Genomic DNA, 17,598 nt, shown 5'->3' with positions numbered 1-17,598 from the left:
TGTAGTCCATCAACAAAGGAGGTGGCTTACAAAACACTCGTTCGACCTGTACTTGAGTACTGCTCATCAGTGTGGGACCCGCACCAGGTCGGGTTGGCGGAGGAGATAGAGAAGGTCCAAAGAAGAGAGGCGCGTTTTGTTACAGGGTTATTTGGTAAGCGTGATAGCGTTACGGAGATGTTTAGCAAACTCAAGTGGCAGACTCTGCAAGAGAGGCGCTCTGCATCGCGGTGTAGTTTGCTGTCCAGGTTTCGAGAGAGTGCGTTTCTGGATGAGGTATCGAATATATGGCTTACCCCTATTATACCTCCCGAGGCGATCACGAATGTAAAATCAGAGAGATTTGAGCGCGAACGGAGGCTTTCCGGCAGTCGTTCTTCCCGCGAACCATACGCCACTGGAAGAGGAAAGGGAGATATTGACAGTGGCACGTAAAGTGCCCTCCGCCACACATCGTTGGGTGGCTTGCGGAGTAGAAATTTAGATGTAGATGTACAGAAGTTAACACCATTCGCATAATCGTTTCCATACAGCTCTTGATGGAGAGGCACGTGCATTATCCTGCTAAAATATAGGGTTTCTCAGGGATCGAATGAAGGGTACAGCCACGGGTCGTAACATATCTGAATTGTATCGGCCACTGTTCAAAGTGCCGTCAATGCGAACAAGAGGTGACCGAGACGTGTAACCAATGACACCCCATACCACCTGATACGCCAGTACAGCGATGACAAATACAGGCTTCCAATGTGCGTTCACCGCGACGTCGCCAAACACGGATGTGACCATCATGATGCTGTAAACAGAACCTGGATTCATCCGAAAAAATACGTTTTGCCATTCGTGCATCCAGGTACGTCGTCGAATACACCATCGCAGACGCTCCTGTCTGTGATGCAGCGACAAGCGTAAACGCAGCCACGGTCTCCGAGCTGATAGTCCATGTTGCTGTAAACATCGTTGAACTGTTCGTGCAGATGGTTGTTGTCTTGCATACGTCCCCATCTGTTGACTCTTGGATGGAGACGTGGCTGCATGATCTGTTACAGCCGTGCGGATAAGATGCCTGTCATCTCGACTGCTAGTGATACGAGGCCGTTGGGATCCAGCACAGCGTTCCGTATTACCCTCCTGAAGCCACCGATTCCATATTCTGCTAACAGTCATTGGATCCCGAGCAACGCGAGCAGCAATGTCGCGATACGATAAACCGCAATCGCGATCGGATACAATCCGACCTTTATCAAAGTCGTAAACGTGATGGTACGCATTTCTCCTCCTCACACGAGGCATCACAACAACGCTTCACCAGGCAACGCCGGTCAACTGCTGTTTGTGTATGATAAATCGGTTGGAAACTTTCCTCGTGTGAGCACGTTGTAGGTGTCGCCAACCTTGTGTGAGTGCTCTGAAAAGCTAATGATATGCGTATCACACCATCTTCTTGCTGTCGGTTAAATTTCGCGTCTATAGCACGTCATATTCGTGGAGTCGGAATTTTAATGGGCAGTAGTCTAGCAATAACATCACTTTATTTAGTGCATAATTATTTACAGGTTCTATATTTGTTTTTGGAACTTTTGTTGTAATTTCTCTGCAATACTTCAAAATCCTCATTCACCTTTTATCTCTCAGGTTTTCTTGGCGTGGTTGATTAATGGCGTGTTTCCCCGATGTTCTTCAGAGTAGTTCTTTCCATTTTATGCACAAAAGTTCTATGACAGACACAGGCGCCTTCTTCAGGTGCTGCGAGATTTGCAGTTGTCTGTTCTCGCTACTGGATTCCACCCAGAGTACACATAACAACAAAACTCACAGCACCTCAAGATGGTGACTGGATCTGTCGTAGAAATATTGTGCGTAAAGTGGAAGCAGCTAAGCATATCGTTAGTCATTCACATAATTTCTCGGTGGTGTGAATCAGTTGTTACTTGATCCCCCTCTATTATCAGTACCTTGCTACGCTTCTGTTTTGTCTCCCCTTGCCTTCTGTTAATGACATTTTATTCCTTGCATTGTACAATATTTTGTTATTAAACGACTTTTTGCAGAAATCAGAATGCTCCCACAAATATTTTTGTGGGAGCATGTTTTAGAACTCTGGCTCTCATTATGATTATTTTTGATAGAACTGACGTACACTCATGTTAATAAAAAAAAAAAAAAAAAAAAAAAAACAGAACACCCTGAACGACTAGAGACCGGAGGTCCATATTCACAGGAATGTGCATTAGTTTGTTCTGTAGAAGTGATTAGCATTTCAGTCACCTCGGTTCGGCATGTGACCTCCCACACAGAGTCCTCCATAGACCCTCAAAATTGTTCCACGCGTGGTGGCATCGATGGGTATTAGGCGCGAATGGTGTCCTATGATGCAGCCACCCGTGATGCATTCACCTGCTTCCAAAGCTCATCTGAGGTGGTTGGCACGGAGTCACAGCACCGCAGGCGTCGCTTCACAATATCCGACACATTTTCGATTGGCGACAAGTCTGGTCATCTGGCGGTCCAGGGCGAAAGCCTGACACCCTGTGACACCAAGAAGGCACGTGATCGTGCAGAAACATGTGGTCGTGCATTGTCTTGCTGAAAAATGGCGTCTGGGGTGCTGCACAGAAAGGGTATGGCTACGGGTCGCAGGACGTCATTCACGTTCAAAGTGCCCTGGACACGACCAGCTGTGGTTTGTGGCTGTACCCAACAGCACCCCACACCATAAGACCTTGAGTTGGCGCTGTACATCTTGTGCCGATGCAGTCACTGTGACGCCGCTCCTCCTGAACCAGCGAACCGAAATGCTGCCATAATTTTCAGACAAATGGAACATGCATTCGCCTGAAAGCACTCTCTGATGGATTTCTGTCCGAAGTTACATCGTTCCATACACTGTTGCCGTCTATCATGTTTTTGAACATTCATCAAAGGTAGGCAAAGAAGTGGATGACGTACAAATAACCCCTTCTGTAATAAATGGTGACAGACTGGCACCCCTGATAGTGTACGTGTTACACAGTTCCACTAGACACGTGGAGCATTCATATCTGTCCTGCAGTGCCATTCGGATGAGGTGTCGATCTTCTTAGGAGGTGGTCAAAGTGGTGCGATCTAACCCATCTCGTCACGTTCTGTGGCCTTCCGTGAACCATTTTGTATACACCCGTTGCACTGCAGAAACACTTCGTCCCACGCGAGTAGCAATTTCTCGATGAATGCATCACATTCCCTCATGCCAATAATACGCCCTCTTTCAAACTCACTGATTTTATGTTCAAAATGTTCAAGCGTGTGTGAAATCTTATGGGGCTTAACTGCTAAGGTCACCAATCCCTAAGCTCACACACTACTTAACCTAAATCATCCTAAGGACAAACACACACACCAATGCCCGAGGAAGGACTCGAACCTCCGCCGGGACCAGCCGAACAGTCCATGACTGCAGCGCCTCAGACCGCTCGGCTAATCCCGCACGGCATTGATTTGAAAGTATGGTTCGCACACGTCTGCTCAACTCACACTGATCCACTGCCTTCGGTTTATAGCGACAACGAGAGCTGCAGGCACATTTTGCCCGTAGGTGGTGTTGCACCGCTATGTCGCTATTGACCTCGAACCAATGGGTCTTCATGGATTAAATGCTAATTATTTCCGCAGAACACACTAATGTACATGTCCTGTGAATGTTGTTGTTGTGGTCTTTATCCCTGAGACTGGTTTGATACAGCTCTCCATGCTACTTTATCCTGTGCAAGCTGCTTCATCTCCCAGTACGTACTGCAGCCTACATCCTTCTGAATCTGCTTAGCGTATTCATCTCTTGGTCTCCCTCTACGATTTTTATCCTCCACGCTGCCCTCTAATAGTAAATTGGCGATCCCTTGATGCCTCAGAACATGTCCTACCAACCGATCCCATCTCCTAGTCAAGTTGTTTCATAAACTCCTCTTCTCCCCAATTGTATTCAATACCTCCTCATTAGTTATGTGATCTACCCATCTCATCTTCAGCACTGTTCTGTAGCACCACTATTCGAAAGCTTATATTCTCTTCTTGTCCGAACTATTTATCGTCCATGTTTCACTTCCATACATGGCTACACTCCATACAAATACTTTCAGAAACAACTTCCTGACATTTAAATCTATACTCGATGTTGATAAATTTCTCTTCTTCAGAAACGGTTTCCTTGCCATTGCCAATCTACATTTTATGTCCTCTATACTTCTACCATCATCAGTTATTTTGCTCCCCATGTAGCAAAACTCCTTTACTACTTTCAGTGTGTCATTCCCTAATCTAATTCCCTCAGCATCACCCGAGTTAACTCGACTACATTCCATTATTCTCGTTTGGCTTTGGTTGATGTTCATCTTATATCCTCCTTTCAACACACAGTCCATCTCGTTCAACTGCTCTTCCAAGTCCTTTGCTATCTCTGACAGAATTAGAATGTCATCGGTGAACCTCAAAGTTTTTATTTCTTCTCCATGGATTTTAGTACCTACACCTAATTTCTCTTTTTTTTTCCTTCATTGCTTGCTCAATATACAGATTGAATAACATCAGGTTGAGGTTACAACCCTCTCTCACTCCCTTCCCAACCACTGCTTGCCTTTGATGTCCCTCGACTCTTATAACTGCCATCTGGTTTCTGTACAAATTGTAAATAGCCTTTCGCTCCCTGTATTTAACCCCTGCCATCTTCAGAATTTGAAAGAGAGTACTCCAGTCACCATTGTCAAAAGCTTTCTCTAAGTCTACAAATGCCAGAAACGGTTTGCTTTTTCTTAATCTAGCTTCTATCTCTAGTCATTCTAGGTGTTCTGATTTTTCTTCTGAACATGAGTGTACGTTATGGAATGGGAGGTCCTTAAGAACGGGTGAGTTACGAATCGGAAACGGACTCCCGCGGAAGTGAGGGGCAGGTCAAACTTGGGACGAGTTCCTAATCCCTACTGCTATCCATCTCTTGTTGTGAAACATTGCTACCGATGTGGGTACATTTGAAAATGTCTTTCAAAATTTCACTTTAAATAGTGTTGAGTACTTAGAGAATTTTACATATACATTGGTTTCTCTAGACACTTTATGCCACCTTTTGATCGCTAGCTCTCTGGAAAATTCGTCTACTTTGATTTTTTATTATTATTTGGCAGTGGGGCATGATGGGAATTAGTAACTGCATGCGCACTCAGTGTTATCGACCATTTCTTTGTGAAAATTTCACGATACTGCGTGCCTCAGCGTATAGCGCTTGTGAAGGACTATTGTGCGGGCAGAAACAACCCAACCAGGGCTCAAAGGAAGTTTGCGACCGAGTCCAAGCTGAAGACAACCGGTCCAAGTGTGCTAACAATCAAGAATTTGATTCGCAAGTTTGAGAGACTGCATAGCGTTCCGGCTGATAGTGTTGGCAGCGTCATTCGTCCAAAAAGGGTGACAACGCCTGAAAACATCGAGAAGACACGCGCTGCGTTTCAAACCAGCAACAGGAAATCGATGAGACCAGCTGTACAACAGGTAGAAATCCACCGGGACACGCTGTGACAAATTGTTGTTGGACACCTGCATCTCTTCCCGTACAAAAATCAAATGCATCAGCCATTAAGCCCCAGGGCCATGGAACAGCGGTAATGTTTCGTCACCACTATTGTTCACAGTATTGGCGGATACGACATTGATGTGAATGTGGTTTGTTTTAGCGACGAAGCCCACTTTCATTTAGATGGGTTGGTCAATAAGCAAAATTGGCGCATTTTGGGGAATGAGAGCCGCATTTCGCGATCGAGAAGTCTCATCGTCAACAAGTGACTGTGTGGTGTGCAGTGTGCAGTCACGGCATGATAGGTACAATATTCCTTGACGGTACGGTGACTACCGAATGGTACGCGAAGGATTTGGATGGTGATTTCATTCCCATTATCCAAAGTGACGGTGAGACTTCGACAATATTTGCTTCAGGCAAGACAGAGCTCGACGCCATCAAAGCTGGAGTGTGTTTGATGTCATGGAGGAACACTTTGGGGGCCGCGTTCTGGCTCTGGGGTACCCAGAGGCCTCTGGCATAGACCCGAATCGGCCGCCATTTTCTCCGGATCTGAACGCATGCTGTTCCTTTTTGTATGGCTATAATATAAACAAGGTGCACAGCAGTAACCTCAAAAACCGTTGCTGAGCTTAAAACAGCCATTTAGGAGGTCACCGACAGTATCGATGTTTCGACACTTCGTCGGGTCATGCAGAATTTCGCTATTCGTGTGCGCCACATCATTGCCAATGATGGCAGGCATATAGAGCGTGTCATAACTAAAAGCTGAATATCTGTAGTGACGTTTACATCTTGAATAAAGTGTGAGCACGCCGTAGTTTGTAACTAATTTACCTTTTTTTTCACATAGTTCACTAATTGTCACCCTGTGTGTGTCTGGACCCAGATTTATGTTAACTGTGATTGTCGAGACGTTATCTAGGAGTTCAGTTAAATAACTGATAAGAGTGTCTACATTACAACTGGGCGATCAGTTCTCACACACATACTTAATTTCTTGTTTCTGTTAATTCAACAGCTAAAATTTAAAAGTGTTTCTCTTCACCTCCTACTTTTAAGTCATGTCCTTTCTGGTGTAAATACATTATCGTCCACTCTGAAGAAATCCTCCAGTAAGAGCTGAGACGTTTCTTTTAGTTTTAAAACGGTGTTACGTGTTAAATTTCAGATGCTCCTGTGTAATGATCAGAAATTACGAACTTCCTTCTCTTTATTTCCCTCTCGATATCTTATTTCTTCTACATCTACCCCTGCTCCTACATCTACAACTGTAGTCTGCGAACCTCTGTGAAGTGTATGGTGGAGGGTATCTGCTGCTGTACCAGTTGTTAGGGCTCTTTTCCCGTTCCATTCGTCTATGGAACGCGAGAAAGATGATTGTTTAAATTCCTCTGTGCATGCTGTAATTAATCTAATCTTATCTTCAGGATCAATATATGAGCGATATATAGGGGTTTGTGCCATATACCTAGAGTCATAATTTAAAGACAGTTCTTGAAATTTTGTTAGCAGATTTTTTCGGGGTGGTTTTCTTCTATCTTTTCTTCTGTTCGTAGACCTCGTCTCCTAAACTTCCCATACAGAAACTGTCTCCAACAAGGAATCGTCTGCAACCAACGGTGCGGGTACAAAGTGTCTAGCATGCAGATACACTACTAGCCATTCAAATTGCAACACCACGAAGATGACGTGCTACAGACGCGAAATTTAAACGTCAGGAAGAAGACGCTGTGATATGCAAATGATAAGCTTTTCAGAGCATTCGCACAAGGTTGGCGCCGGTGGCGACACCTACGACGTGCTGATATGGGGAAAGTTTCCAACCGATTTCTCATACGCAAACAGCAGTTGACCGGTGTTGCCTGGTGAGACGTTGTTGTGATTACCTGTGTAATGCGTACCGTCATGTTTCCGACGTTGACAAGGGTCGGATTGTAGCCTATCGCGATTGCGTTTTATCGTATCGCGACATTGCTGCTCGCGTTGGTCGAGATCCAATGACTGTTGGCGGAATATGGAGTCGGTGGGTTCAGGAGGGTAATACGGAACGCCGTGCTGGATCCCAACGGCCTCGTATCACTAGCAGTCCAGATGACAGGCATCTTATCTGCATGGCTGTAACGGATCGTGCAGCCACGTCTCGATCCCTGAGTAGACAGATGTGGACGTTTGCAAGACAACAACCATCTGCACGAACAGTTCGACGACGTTGCAGCAGCATGGACTATCAGCTCGAAGACCGTAGCTGCGGTTATCCTTGACGCTGCATCACAGACAGGAGCGCCTGTAATGGTGTACTCAACAAGGAACCTGAGTGCATGAATGGTGAAACGTCATTTTTTAATGAATCCAGGTTCTGCTTACAGCATCATGATGGTCGCATCCGTGTTTGCCGACATCGTGGTGAACACACATTGGAAACATGTATTAGTCATCGTCATATTGGCGTATCACCCGGCGTGACTGTATGGGGTGCCATTGGTTACACGTCTCGGTCACCTCTTGTTCGCATTGACCGCACTTTGAATATTGGGCGTTACATTCAGGTGTGTTACAACACGTGGCTCTACCCTTTATTCGATCCCTGCGCAATCCTACATTTCAGCAGGATAATGCACGACCGCGTGTTGCAGGTCCTGTACGGTCCTTTCTGGATACAGAAAATGTTCGACTGCGGCCCTGGCCAGCACATTCTCCACATCTTTCGTCAATTGAAAACGTCTGGTCAATGGTGGCCGAGCAACTGGCTTGTCACAATACGCTAGTCACTACTCTTGATAAACTGTGGTATCCTGTTGAAACTGCATGGGCATGTGTACCTGTACACGCCATCCAGGCTCTATTTGACTCAATGCCCAGGCGTATCAAGGCCGTTGTTACGGCCACAGGTGGTTGTTCTGGGTACTGATTTTTCAGGATCTATGCACCCAAATTGCCTGAAAGTGTAATCACATGTCAGTTCTAGTATAATATATTTGTCCAATGAATATCCGTTTATCATCTGCATTTCTTCTTGGTGCTGCAATTTTAATGGCCAGTAGTGTAGGTTGGCTGCAGGGCCTCTGCTGGACTTCCAATCAACATACAGCCATCACTGGCGCCAGCGTTCATCAGAAAACAAACTGGTACCCTCCCTGCCCCCAGTGAGCTCTCTCTTGGCGCCACTGAAGTCGCAAATGGCGGTGGTTTGGGGTCAGAGGAATGCAGACTACAGAGCATCTTGGTCGGATCTGTCCTTGAAGTAACAGATTTCTAACAGTTCGTTGTTTCATTGTGGTATTAACTGCAGCTGAAATTGCTGCCGTAGATGCAGTACGAAGCGCCGGAGCCATACGTCAAACACGACAGTCTTCCCTTCCAATAGTGCCACACGGCTGTACAGAACCTGGTCTTCTTGCGACCTTACGCTCTCGTGACTACTACTGCTAGCAATCTTGTACAGTGACTACCTTGCAGCCAGGTCTTTCTGCAATACTGGAGAAGCAACATCCAGCTTCTCACAGCCCTATTACACGACCTTGTTCAAACTCAGTCAGGTGTAGATAATGGTGTCTTTCTGCCTCAAAGGCATTCTTGACTAGTATCGGCTCACCATGTCCAATCTCAAAGATAACTAACGCCCACGACCATACAGTGCCTGTCTAAAGGAAAGCTGATTTGCGTAACACTGGTTCCCGTCAGATCACTGAAGTTAAGCACTGTCGGGCTTGGCTAGCACTTGACTGAGTCACAGTCACGGTTTGCCGAGTGCTGTTGACAAGCGGGGTGCACTCAGCCCTTGTGAGGCCAATGGAGGAGCAACTTGATTGAGAATAACGACACCGGTCATGGAAACTGACTATGGCCAGGAGAGCAGTGTGCCGACATGTTCTTCCGTATCCGCCTTAGGGGTGAGGATGACACGGCGGCCGGTCGGTACCGTCGGGCGTTCAAAGCCAGTTCGTGCGGTGTTCGTTTGTTTTAGTGGCGCTGCTAGTGCCTCTTTTGAGACTGTTGCAAAATTGGAGTAGTCATCATCTTTTCGATGCAGAAATACGCCTAGCAACTTTCGTTTATGTCGCACAATTGCTTCCTGGTGCTGTGATTTTTTCCACCAGTTTATATACCGAAAGGTTAGCTCTGACAGTTTAGGTTGGCAACAGTGAAACAAGAAATAGGAAGTTGCTGTTGTTCATCTCTCAAGCTAGTATTCAAAATGGTGGAATCCACGACAGAAAAAGAATGCGCAGAAGCATCAGAAATAATCATTGTTGAGAGACTTTTCAGACCAAATTTGCTACAGTGGCACCACAACGATACAACATTGCTAGAGGGGCAAAGCATTTTGAGAACACAGGATGCATGTGGAAGTGGAAAACAACTGGAGGCCATCCATTGAGAATGAAGCTGTGGAAAACATTCGTACGATCTTAGAAAGAAGTTGTAGAAAATCCACGAATCATGCCAGCAGAGAAGCTCTAAATACAGAAAAATGTAAGTTAATGCAAACCAGTAGGGGGAAAAAAACCTGTAAGGTTCTAACACAGCATTTGCAGTCTGCTGCTTGTCACAGTCACTTCGTGTAAATGTCTGGGCGTAACGCTGCAAATTGATAAAAAATTGAAGGAGAATGTAAGGATTGTAGTGGGAAAGGTGAACAGTCCACTTTGTTTTATGGAGAGAAATTAAGGAAAGTGTGGTTGGTCTGTAAGAGAGACAGCATGGAGGAGACTAGTGCGACCTATTCTTGAGTATTGTTAGAGTGTTTGGGATCCGCACTAGGTCTGTGTAAAGAAAACATCAACAGAGTCGGGCTGCTAGATATGTTACCAGTAGGTTCGAATAACGTCCAAGTATTACGGAAATGCTTCGGGAGCCCAAATGCGAGTTCCTGGAGGGAAGACGACGTACTTTACCAGGAACATTACTTAAAATATTTAGAGAACCGGCATTTGAAGCTGACTGCAGAAACATTCTACTGCCGCCAAGCACTGTACGGTGGATTGCAGAAAATACATGTACATGCAGAAGTTAATCTGTCGCAGTGTAGCATGTGTTGTGCAAGTGTCTTCAGTTCAAGAGTTACAAAATTCAAATGTTGCAGTTGCCATCACCTCACGGTAAATCGCAATGAACACAATTTTCCTTGATTTTCAAGCCCAGATGGAAGTGGGAGGTTTAGCAGGAAGACTTGTGTTCTGTGAGAAAGTCACATTTCATTAAAGAGGCCAAGTGAGAAAGTATAATTTGAGAACGTGGGGTACACAAAACCTACGTGCCTCCCTGGAACATAAACGCAGTTCTCCAAATCTTGATGTTTTCTGTGCCATAACCAACCAAAGAATCTTTGGTCCTTTCTCCTCCTTCAAAAGCCGGCCGCGGTGGTCTCGCGGTTCTAGGTGCGCAGTCCGGAACCGTGCGTCTGTTACGGTCGCAGTTTCGAATCCTGCCTCGGGCATGGATGTGTGTGATGTCCTTAGGTTAGTTAGGTTTAAGTAGTTCTAAGTTCTAGGGGACTAATAACCACAGAAGTTGAGTCCCATAGTGCTCAGAGCCAGAGCCTCCTCCTTCAAAAGTTATTGTTAAAAGAATAACCTACAATGCACGCTTTCTCTCTGGTTGGTGCCTCAATTGACAGAAGAAGTAGCCAACTTCATTTTGCAGCAGGACGGACGCCTGCCACAACGGCATAACTTGGTGCATTGTCTCCTCAACGAACTACGTTCCATGGTGCTGGATCGGTCGTGCTGGGTCAAATGATGCCCCCACCCCCGTTCCCAGGTGTGTATTGCTGTCACACAGCTTTTCCCACCTCAGTGGCGCCACTAAATCCCAAATTTCGAGATCCCGCACTGCCGCACCTGGGCTTTCGCCAGAGAGCCTGCGCACAGAGGCAACAGCCGACAGGAGTGTCTTTCCCCCACCACCACTTGCAGAAACAGGCACTTCCGCCAGACGTCCCCTAGCTGTAGACGACACCAGTCTCGAATGTGTGCGATAACTGAGGGGTAGTAACAGTGCCTAAGTCAGTGTTCCATTTGCTGCTTCAGTCTATGTACAATGTTTTCTAATGAGGATGCAAGAACTGTTCGAAGACTCGTAATATATTCGGTTTCCCGACGATAGTGCGTGAACACATTTTGGTGAGTTGGTATCGCATCGCTTTTTGCAGATAACTTGCAGGCGTCTCATTCACCAAAAAGGGCTGGTGGTGTACCTGCCAGCACGGCTCGAATGTACAGCTGCCTATTTCAACTGATGCAACTTGTCGTAGCAGGCCCCTCGCTCCGATACTGGCGACAGTAAATTACGCGTGAGACTACAAAATTTTGTTATGCAAGTTATTAACTGTTTCTCGCCGACGTCTGGCAACCACATGGTTCCCGATTCCTTACTTTCCCAACGCTCAAGGTTTTCATTTCACCCTCCACATACGTCAGTGCCCGGCCGTAGTACTCACGTACATCCGACTGTGTTTCTCCTGCCCTATGCAGGTCGGAAGTTAAAGTGTGTGTCAACGCTTTGACTTCTTGCCTGGAACTTAATTTTGTACCTCGATTGGAGGAACTAAGAATTGGATCTCAACTGTAATGAACAGACTGCTAAACAATTTTGTAAGTAGTTTTTAGTAATGTGTAATTTGTGGATAAATAAATAAACGTGTGCCTCAAATTCTAAAGTTGTGCTCGTTTCTAAAACATACATTCTGTTCCAATGCACACCTGCCATCTTTCCCTTTTAAATTTAGTTGTAATGTGCACTTTGCGGTGGGAATGGAGAGCACAGCATGCATACCCATATACTGTTTCTTGGTATACCACATTACAGCTGGCACCTCATCGCATTTGACTTTAGAGTATGTTGCGAGACTGTGCAATAGGTGGGTGTCAGAGATGCTGGAGAGTAGTTTTGTGAATAACTTGTGCAGATGACGTGGCCGCGAGTGACTCTGACCTGGCAGAGGCGGTGCGTCAGGGTCTGGAGAGGGGCGGCCAGCTGGGGGTGAGGTTGAGGGAGCGGGAGGCGGCGGCGGCGCGGAGGCGGCGAGTGGCGCGGGGCTCCCCCGAGTACCACCACTACCTCACCAACGTCGCCAGCGATGGGCAGAGGGCGCGCATGGCTGACACCCTGCGGGACCTGGCCGACGCCAGCACGCTCGCCGCACACCTCTCCCGCCGGTGAGTTCCCTGCGGGTCGAGCCCCTGACTAGTTCACCTCGAATACTCTGATCGGCCAGAACATTATGACAGCCTACCCAACATCCGGTATGTCCATGTCCACCTTCGGCACAGATAACAGCAATGATGTGTCGTGGCACAGGAGCAACGGGGCCTCGGTAGCTCGCCGGAGGGTGTCGGCACCGCATCTGCAAACACGTGTCACCCGATTCCCCTATTCCGGAGAGTGCGGCAAAGAGCTCTGATGCCACTTCTGATCACCTCGCAGGTGCATTTGACCTGGTACATATCTGACAAGTTAGGAGGCCACTGTGCTCCTCAAACTACTCCGTCACACTCCTGCACATTGAGACACGGCGCATTATCTTGTTGAAAAATGCAACTCCCATCGGGAAACGTAATCCCCACGAAAGGAAGTATGCGGTCTGCAAACACACACTTAACCACAGCTTTCCTCAAACACCCAAGTTGTGAAGTTTGTGAAATGTTAGTGCCAAGGCTCTGGGCCACCACAATCTGCCCTCAGTTAAACTCAGATACACCACGCACCTTCTCCATTATACAGATGGACAGCACACTCACTGATATTGCGTGCACCTTGTGTTTGTCTGACTGGCAGTTATTCCTCACCAGGTGACACTGCCATCACCTGGATGGGTTTATATTGATAGTAGATCAGTGGTCATAATGTTGTGACTGATCAGCCTATATAGATCACATTGACAAATATTTTGGTAGAAATGTAAGTAAAAATTTCTGTTTTAATCTGAGAATATTTCAAGTAGAAGTTAAAACTGAACACATACTGAAGGGCTGAAAAGCAAAACTGACCATGACTTTTACAGCATCTGAATCACTCACTGCATCTAAAGGTAAAATGGAACCATTAGTATATCATAAGAAGTTAGATGAATCTGTCATAAATTTTGAAGATACTTCAGGGTTTAACTCACTTGGACTACAATTTTTTCACAGGTTTAACATACATCCAGATGCCATGGGAGACTTGCTGACTTCTATAAAAGTTCCTGCAGACCCATCTCATGTTCTACAAACACCAAGGTGCAATGCTTCCAGTATCTACAGAACACATAATGGATCATGTAACAATCTGGAATATCCAATGTGGGGAATGCTGGACACTGCATACTCACGTCTCATGCAACCAGTGTTCCACGATGGTAAGAAATTTAATGCACAAATAGATACACTGTTTTTTTTCTGATATCCTGAACTGAAGCTTTAAGCACTGCATACCCATGCAGTTGAATAATAATTGGCGCATGGCTCATGAAACATTTACCAGGAATATGCGATAACAAATGAAAATTTATGCCATACTGCGATTTATTCGTTATTGTGAGCAGTTAGCTAAACCAATGGGTTTTCTGGGCATACCTACATGTATGACTTGAGCTTTCAATTGTTACTGACCATTCCTGCTTTGTCTTCTGTACACAGCAACTAGAGATTCTGTCATATGATATGTGGGGATACCACCACTGGAAGGAATGGATTTTGTGATGCACCATGATATACTCTACTATAGTTATCTTCAACACATTAACTCATGTACTGAACTGTAGTGCAGCAATAGCTTGCATTTGTTATGACATGTTCACTAAATTGTAGGTTTAAGATTTATGAATAGTTTGCAGTGGTACCACCTCATTTAATTACTTCTTCAGTGAGTTCTTCCCCACTGGCTCCATATATTTCATTTAAATTCATTTCATTTGATACTAGCCAAAAACCAAAGCCATCTAATTTGGAGTGCCACTTTTCATCTTAATTTTTGACACAGGCAATTCTTATGACACAACCACAACAAGTTTTGGTCATCAGTGACCATCTTCAGTTCTATTGCCAGCCTTTAGTAAACAAATCTGAAGAGTATTTTAATGTTGTAGGTGGTGGTGCGAAATAGATGACAATATTCTATGCAGGTGACATCAGAATACTGAGCAGTGACCGAAATTTGGAACAGTCTTAAAGATGAGGATATATTTCTGTAAAGGCTGCTAATGAAAAATGAAAAAAAAAAACTTAAGAATCATTTTAAGAAGGAAAGCTTCTGAAACATACTGAAACTGGTTTGAAAATCTAGGTGTCCCAGCATTTACATCTTTGTGAATAACAAATTTCAGAAAAGATAATTCAGATTTTAATTAGAAATAAAATAGCCTCTGGCTGTCAGAGGGTTTTATAACTGTAAAACCATCCCACAGCCAGAGGCTACTTTACCCATAACTGTATATGGTTGTGTCAAGATATTCCAATGGCCCTGCTGCAGTGGTAACACTGGTTACCATCAGATAAACCAAAGTTGACCCCTGTCAGGCTCGGCTAGCATTCGGACGGGCCACTGTCTGGCTCTGTCGAGTGTTGTCAGCAAGTGGAGTGCACTGAGCCCTCCTGAGATCAATTGATGAGCTAGTTGATTGAGGAGTAGCAACACGGGTACAAAAACTGACAACAGCTGGGGTGGTGGCGTGCTGATCACATGCCCCTCCGTATCTGCATCTTGTGACATCTAAGACCTGAGAATGACATGTCCTTCAAGGACTGTTTGTAAGATGTTTGTTTGTTGTTTTGTGTGAAGACATAGTTCAGAGTGGTAGCTAGTGAACACACCCAAAACAAACAGAGAAAGAATGAGACACAAGGCACAGTCCACTGACTGACAGTACTCGAAACAGGACCTCGGTACTCAGATACCGAGTTATTCAAAAGTCCACCAAAAACTTATGATAATATATTTGAAACCCGCTTTACAAAGAAACTCAAAGACTATCAGCTGAAAAAGGAAATTTACAGTGTGAAAGAATACCTATTAAATTAAATTAGTATGTATTGTTCTTTCTAATCAGTGGTGTCAGAGAGTGTAGTCAAACTGATTACTTCTTATAAAATAAGTTATAGTGGATGTTCCCTGTGTTTTACATGTTCTACATCACGCCTACATTTGTTGACGATGTAATCCTACAACGTCAAATAAAATTCATTTCAGTTCAGACAATGTCAGTGCCTGACTCAAAAATTGTAGATCCAGAAGACACAGTCAGATGTTAGCGCAACTTCTTCAACATACACACTGTCAGTCACTATGTAAATGATAAAGCTGCATCGCTCTGTAGCAGATAGGATGGTCAGTGACACATGTTAATGTTGTTCCCATTAAGTGTTGTTAGCAGGCTTGACAGGATACGTAAAGGATGTGAACAACACTGGATGTTGAGTGATCGCTGTGAAGGAAACTGAGACACCACATACTCATGTTTTGATGAAGCAAGCTGGGATATGTTTACTTCCCATCTTGTGTTGCCATCTGCCTCCTTAAATTCGTTTTCCATTTTTACCTAATTACCATTAGTACACATGAGTGTAATCTGCATTTTCAAGAAAGAGAAAGGCTCGCCCTCAGTTTTAAAGAATATAGCATGAGATCTAATTTTGTGCTTAGCTTCATGTTTCTAATTGACTTTCTAATTCATTTTGACTATTCCTAGTTAGTATCTTTCATTATAGGAAGAAATGAGTAATTGTTTTGTAACTTGAATTTATTCTGTACTAATTATATTCTGTACCAATTATAAACATTTGGAAGATGAAATGCTAGTAATCTTGAAGTATCTATTTGGCTTTATTCAAAAAACATATTAGCAAAGCCAGCCCATAATTAATTCTAAAGTAATTAACAGTTTTGTACAAAGTATTGTTTGTGTACTTATATTTGTTAATTTCATGATTTAAACAAATAACTCAGCCTAACTCTTGAAGTAGAAGAAACTGTTAAGAAGAACCAATGTTCCGATGTATTCAGTTAATTTAATGAGTTACGTTTTAATTGTAATTTCTGTAAATTAAACTTTGAACAATGTGTAGTTTCAGTGCCTATTATTGTGAGAATATATAAGGTCCCAAATTTCAGTCCTGAGACAGTCAGCCCACAGCCACGATGAACCTGCGTTGGTTAGAACAACAACAATGCTTCAACTTAACTGTGAAATAAGTGTTAAACAATTAAAAGTGTGTTAAGACAATGACAGTGTCTGCCCCATACTCACCCTCTTATTCTTCAATAACACATGAATTATGTGGTTATATTTTCACTGCTCATAGATATTCAACAGTAAACTATAGTAGCAGCAGTATGTGGATGTTTGCCTGCAGTATATTAATGAGCCTTATCGAAGGTTAAACAATAGTGCTCTGACCATATAACTGTGTATTATTGGGGGGTTGTAAACAGTAAAAGTAAAAGACTGGAAATGCAACTGTGCATCTGCTGGCTACATCATTTACAGTAGACAGTAGTTGCACATCCACTCCCTATTTTTTCAGCCAGTATGTCAACACCGAGGACAACCAACGAAGGGAGAAAGCAGGGAATGTCAACATATAGTGAGCAAGGTAGCTTTCATGACACAACGGCATGTCACTGACATCCTGCATCCCCAAGTATTACCTCTCATGCAACAATATCACAGTGCAGTTTTTCAGCAGAACAGGGCATGCCCACACACAGCACATGACTCCATGAAGTTTCTGCAACATGTTGAGACACTCCCATGCCAGCAAGATCCCCAGATCTGCCCCTGATAGAACATGTATGGGACGAGCTTGTCTGTCAAATCTCTCCCAGAGCCAGTATCCACAATATCGCAGACTAGTTACAATAGTCGTGGGACAGCTTACCTCAGGAGAGGCTGTTACGGCTTTGTGACAACCTTTACAACAACAAAAAAATGAATGCATCCAGACAAAAGAGGGTGCAACATCATACTGATAGATGCTCTAACACTGAAAAGTTCTTTGTAAATCTGACTCAAGTTTGTAATCAGTTAAATAAAATTACATACCTTCTCAAACCAAGAAGCCACATTTCATGTCCTA

At 44.4% G+C, this 17,598-nt stretch overlaps 1 protein-coding gene across 1 annotated transcript in view; it reads left to right on the top strand.

Moving 5' to 3' along the window:
- LOC126292017 (peroxidase-like) overlaps nt 1-17,598 on the top strand; it is a 176,853-nt gene that overhangs the window by 74,933 nt on the left and 84,322 nt on the right. The window contains exons 3-4 of the mRNA XM_049985809.1: nt 12,453-12,702; nt 13,678-13,883. Coding sequence (XP_049841766.1) covers nt 12,453-12,702; nt 13,678-13,883 — 456 coding nt within the window. The remainder of the gene's footprint in view (nt 1-12,452; nt 12,703-13,677; nt 13,884-17,598) is intronic.

The sequence above is a fragment of the Schistocerca gregaria genome, chromosome 9 (genome assembly GCF_023897955.1).
Source record: "Schistocerca gregaria isolate iqSchGreg1 chromosome 9, iqSchGreg1.2, whole genome shotgun sequence".
Lineage (NCBI taxonomy): Eukaryota > Metazoa > Arthropoda > Insecta > Orthoptera > Acrididae > Schistocerca > Schistocerca gregaria.
This window is presented reverse-complemented; position numbering and strand designations above follow the sequence as displayed.